Source organism: Rhagoletis pomonella, unplaced genomic scaffold (genome assembly GCF_013731165.1).
Source record: "Rhagoletis pomonella isolate Grant_MI unplaced genomic scaffold, Rhpom_1.0 Rhpom_scaffold_00008, whole genome shotgun sequence".
Taxonomy (NCBI): domain Eukaryota; kingdom Metazoa; phylum Arthropoda; class Insecta; order Diptera; family Tephritidae; genus Rhagoletis; species Rhagoletis pomonella.
This window is the reverse complement of record NW_023458562.1, coordinates 35,429,095-35,434,990: the sequence shown is the minus strand read 5'-3', so window position 1 is coordinate 35,434,990 and position 5,896 is coordinate 35,429,095. Positions and strand designations below refer to the sequence as shown.

The 5,896-nt window shown below is 31.7% G+C and overlaps 1 protein-coding gene across 1 annotated transcript; it reads right to left on the bottom strand.

Annotated features, from left to right (window-relative positions):
* Positions 1 to 1,627: 1,627 nt before the first annotated feature.
* LOC118744739 lies at positions 1,628 to 4,217 on the bottom strand. The gene is made up of 2 exons (XM_036477992.1): positions 3,933 to 4,217; positions 1,628 to 2,259 (listed from the first exon to the last, which is right to left on the bottom strand). The coding sequence occupies exons 1-2, from the start codon at positions 4,072 to 4,074 to the stop codon at positions 1,865 to 1,867; spliced, it is 537 nt and encodes a 178-aa protein (XP_036333885.1). The 5' UTR covers positions 4,075 to 4,217; the 3' UTR covers positions 1,628 to 1,864.
* Between the last annotated feature and the right edge of the window lie 1,679 nt (positions 4,218 to 5,896).

The window sequence follows — 5,896 nt, the reverse complement described above, 5'->3', positions numbered from 1 at the left end:
TAGAAGTAAGTGTGGAGGAAAGGCGCTGAAAGGAGGTAAATATTCTTTTGCGTTTTTCTCGAAACTAATTTTTTCAAACTGGTGTACACGTTCTATTGAACAATTTTATCCAATTTTTTGGTTCGATGTTCTATTCTTAAGTTATGAAATTAATTTACTAAACATTTTCATGAAAATTCATGTCGTTTTCTTCATGATACAAATATAGTAAGGTAGAACCGCTGAGAGTCACTTTTCTTGACGTTTCCAAACAACCCAATAAACATTGGGCTTGGTTAGCAATTCGAAACTGATTGGAAAACCAATCTTTTTTTCGAGTCTTACCTTCGATAGCGAATGTGCAATAGGTTAGTATTCGATTCGAGAACTAAGGCATTCTCCAGCAAAACGGCACCTTCGTTATCCAATGTATTTTCCCTTCATTATGAATTCGAAATCCAGCCCATTATCGAATTGAAATTTTATTGTGAGAGAGCGATTGTCTTATATTTTCCATCGAGAATGAGCTGGATTTCACTTTCTCTCTTGTTACTATGGTTTTAATTTTTTTTCGAACCCATTTCGAGTATATTTAAAATTTACTCTGAACGTTGGAAAACCAAGGTTGGTTATAAGTTCGTTCTCAGTTCGATATGCACATTGGATATCGAAGGTACTTTTCGAACGTTCAACCAAAAAGTTTATGGGGAATTTAATTTTTAAATTTACTCACAAACTCACACACACATTTTCATTTTCAATCTCAAGCAACAACAATTTTGAACAATTTAAATTTTTTATTTTCACTTTTATATGATTTTAAAATGTTGGAAAACTTCAAAAAAAAAAATTATGGCCGATCATGGAACTTGAGAGAACGGTTCTACCTTGCTACGTTTTTATCATGGCTTTCTTTAACCTACTGTCGTTTTTGCAAATAAAATTTTAAAATCTATGTTCCTGCTTAGCGCTATAGCTACTGCCTTCTTCGATAAGACATTTTTTTGTAATTTGTACACCATCTGGAAAAGAGGCGGCTAGTGTATGACTCCTATATGCGTAACTTTTATTTTTTTTATGGAAATTATTCTTAAAAATTATATGCATGTATATGTATATAGCTTAATTCACAAATGCCAACCAACAAATTTTATATTTTACAGGAGAAGCAAAAGCATTATAAAAAAGAGTATAAAAAACAGGTAGGGCTTTTTAAAAGGTGGCATGTAACTACGTTGTTTTTGGTATTAGCACTTTAAAACTTTCATTGAAGGTGTATTTGAATACATCCTACCAAAATCTGTAAAAAACGCAGTTTCGAAAAAAAGTTGGTTAGGAACTTTCGTGAATTAAGGTAACAATATGTACTTTACGCATGTATGTGAAATAAAAATGTTTTTCATAAACTTCACATCTGTGTCATATCAGAAAAAAAATAATAATTTTTAGCCTTTTTTTCGTCCGTCAGTTATTAACTTACACTTTTTTAAACCCTTTGCCAATATAAATACTTTGAATGTTGGAAAACTAAGGTTGGTTATAATATCGATTTCAGTACAATATTCATATTGGCTATCGAAGGTAATTTTCGAACGTTCGCCGCAATGGAATGTGACTATGAAATTTGGTAATTAAGTTGATTTTAAAATTATTAATATTCACAACTTTATTATTGTATGTGCCAAAAAAATTTAACATCTAAATAGTTTATGTAGTCAAGTAAGCGCATTTACTCATTCAAACCCATAAATAATTTTTTTGGTTTTCACTGTTTTGAATTAATCGAATATTTAACTAAACATATTTTTAGGCGTTTTAACTTTCTCATGCCGTACAAAATCTACTTCATACTAATACTACATACATATTTCAAATTAAGAACATACTATTTTTTCCCCTGGCCATATTCAGCATGATTGTCATTTTTGTGCTCCTTCTCCATTTGGCCATCAACATCCGGCTCATCTTGCTTTTCCCTCTCCAACAATTCTCTACTGCTACTTCTTGTCAACATTTGTGTTGTTTTTTGTATGGTTTCAATTTTCTGTTGCAAATATTCCTTTCGACGTTCTTCGGCCTTCTCGAGTTTCTCCTCTAAATTTTGTAAATTAACAGCGGTCGCTTCATTTTCTGCCGCTTGCTCTATTAGCTCTTGTATACGCTTGGGCGGTTGTTTTTTCACAGTCGCTGCGAGTAAATCCTTTGCTTCTGGCGCATCAGCGGTGTACACTTTTGTTTCGACCGCGTCGTTCAGTGGTATGATGAATGCTTCTGAAGCGGCTGTGGTAAGTGGGTGGAAGGCAAATTTAACGATTTAGTTTCACTTTTTGCATCATAAGAAGTTAAAAATATTTAAAAGTGGTAGGGGTACTCTCTTAAGCTTAGTATATAGCTTTCAAGAAAAAGGAATAATTCGTTTAAAATGACGTCGAATAAATTTAAAAGAAATTATCAGAATCAGTTGGAATCAGTTTACACCTCGCAAGAAAAAAATGCTCGTGTATATACAGTGGCGTTCACCTAAATAGCACACTTTTAATTTTCACAATATTCACAATGTTTTACGTGATCGATTTTTTTTTTTGTTAATTTTTATAAAAATATAGTAGATTCTATAACATAAACCTTATAAGTAAAAGTTTAAAAGTTTGTGCACAGTTCAGGAGAATTTAACAAATGTCATCAAAATTTCCAATTTTTTTTTTTTAAGAATTTTTAGAAATATGTTGTATGTAGTTTTGTAGCCCATTTTATTTTAGTATAATAATCTGCAGGTTTGAAAATTCTAAAAAATCCCTATGATTTTTGAGGTTTGTTTGTCGAAGGTGTAGCGCATTTTCTCCCATATAACGTATGAACAAAATCTATTTTATTTTATTTATATGGAAGAAAATACGCAACACCCTCGACAAAAAAAGAATCTCAAAAATGCACGAGATTTTTCAGAATTTTCAAACCTGCACTGTATACCCAATATGTTTCTAAAAATTCTGAAAAAAAAAAATTTGAAAATTTTGATGAAATTTGTTAATTTTCCTGAACTGTTTCTAAAAAATCTGAAAAAGAGTTGAAAATATAGATGCAGTTTTTTTGATATTCGTAAAATTTTTCTGAACTGTGCACGAAGTTTAAAACTTTGACTTATGTATGTAGTTTATGTTATAGAATCTACTATAATTTTGTAAAAAAAACTTACGAAAAAATTTATCACGTAAATCATTGAAAATATTGTAAAAAATTAAAGTGTGCTATTTAGGTGAGCGCCACTATATATATGTATTTCTTCAAGAAAAATTACTAAAAAAGCTCACAAACTTGAGATTATTCATACAGTGCAATGACACAAAAAACGCTGATACACGTAAACTTAATTTTGGGTCGTAGATCATGGGTCTGTATACCGGTTTTACAGATCGGGTCGTTTTCCCAAGAAATTTTAATAAAAAAAATAAATAAACTTTAATAAAAAAAAATAAAAATAAAATAAAATTGTAATTCTTTCATTTGTATTAAAGCCCGTTCTTTTGCTAAAAATCAAGCTACTAATGATAAAAATCGATAGATAAATAAACAACTTTTAAATGGTCATATGAAAATGTGCAATAATTTTTTGTATGAAATAGAAGCAGGAAATAATGTTACTAATACGCCATAGCGTACGTGGCCGTACTCGTACATACTCATACGTGGCGTATGAGTAACATTTTGCATGTTAAAGTTTGAAATTTTCTTCGTTCGCAACGCAAATTCAAAACGAAAATATCTTGAAAAAATTACTTGATCTTGAAAAACGCCGTAATCTATGGCCCAAAAGGAAGTTCACGTTGTTCGGCGATTTTTGCGTAACCATTATGAAATTAAAAAAAAAACAATGTCTGTACGGAAACTTTTTCTAGTGGGTCTAAGTACTATATGTATGTAGCTATATTTCCTACGTTTATGTATTTACTTACGATATTTGTTTGCCTCCATATCTTCAATCTTTGCCTTGTCACCCATATTTGAACTGGCCTTGTTGTCGTTAACTTTGTTAGCTGAAAGCGTTCCTTCTTTGTTTGTATCCAAGACAGTTGGCGCAGAAGTTGAACAGCCCATATTCAAAAGCGCTTATACGCTTTTTTTTGGGGGGTAAGCGTTTTTGTCCGCCTTGTAATCGTATCTTTTTCTTCACTTAGTATATATGAACGTTTTTCAAATCACTATTCGAATTGTAAAGTTCAAATGTAGCCATATCTACTTAATACACGCATACATATGTATCTGTTACTATTTGATATAATTTCCCGTTGTCAATCGATTTCTGATAAGTGTCCATTGCAATCAAAACTATGACAATTTCCTGTAGATTAAACTTGCATACATGCGTTTTAAATACATACATACGCATGTAAGTACAATGGTATGCATATCCTACGTACATACATATGTATGTATTTAAACCCGTTCGTCCTTCACAGTCAGTCGCACGTTACACTTTGAAAGCATTCAATGGCATCTTGTGATTGCTATACTTACTATATACTGTCAAAGACATGTACGTATGATTCAATTTCCGTCAACAGGAACATTTGTCTGCAGTTTGCGGTTGCGACTACTCGAATGAGAAGTTAGCCACAAAATCAATGCCACCGTAGGACGCGCTTGTCACTCGGAAAAGACAAAAGAGTGAATTCCATGAATTTTGCTAAACAGACATGCATGTACGTACATACATATGTACGGATTTGTACGCATGTAAGGTTGTACCCATACAATTTGTGCTATTAACTTATATTTCGTATGCACATTGGGCTAATGAATTTTTACATGCCAATGCTATGTATGTATTTGTGTTATCTGTATAGCGTGTTATATTGCATATAATATGAACATTGTTATTATTGTCCAATTTCTGTTAAATTATATGTGTGCTTTTTCAACTATGTATGCAATTGTATGTACCGCCGTACAAAGTGTAAAAATCGCGCACGCTTGACAATAACTGCCGCTCTACTATCGGCACTTTCCGGTTCAATCATTCGTACAGGACTACCGTCTATATGGATTCGCCTACGCCATAAATACTCGTACATGCATGTGCATGCGATTAATCGCAACAAATAAATGTTAGCTTACGTGTTGAATATAGTTAATTGAGGTGGCTGACATTAACTTTGGTCATTTATTATATATTGTATATCCTTCTATTTATTTAGCACATACATACATATCAACATACTCGTAGTATGCACTCAGGCCCGTCGAGAAAGAGAGAGAGGGCCCCGGATTTTACGGGGCCTGCAATAATGACAGACTTATGATTTCGTTGAGTTTGTTAACTGATTTTGTATTATAGCAAAAAAAAAAATCATTATAGAAACAAATATTTTTCGATATTTCCACCTGGTGGTTATAGGCTTTTAAACGTTAAAGAAACGCTACATCGGAAAACTCTCAATTGATCACATTGATTTTAAATTTATACACTCTATGGTCAGGGGCCCGTGATTTTGCGAGTTTTCTCTCGACGGTCCTGTACGCACTCATAAATTTGTGTACTTATATGTACTACATACATACATATGTTCATACATATATGCTTTTTATAACACGGTAAACAAATGTTTTTATTAGGGACGGAAAATAATAATACTTTTTTTTTTAGTTCTAACCGAAAAAATATACAAGTTGTAATCGGCGTAAAACAAGTTTAACTATACTCACGTGTTTGTGTTCATACGTCCTACTGCAATTTACAATGATTTTTATTTTTCGAGTTTAACCAATAAAAATTAAAAATAATTATTAATATTTAAGTTTTAATTGTTCGCTCAAAGATAATTATTATTACTTGATTTTAATTTTTTCGATCAGTAACAATGATTATTTTATGATTTTTATTTTTTCGCTCAAAGATAATAATTGTTATTGAGTTTGA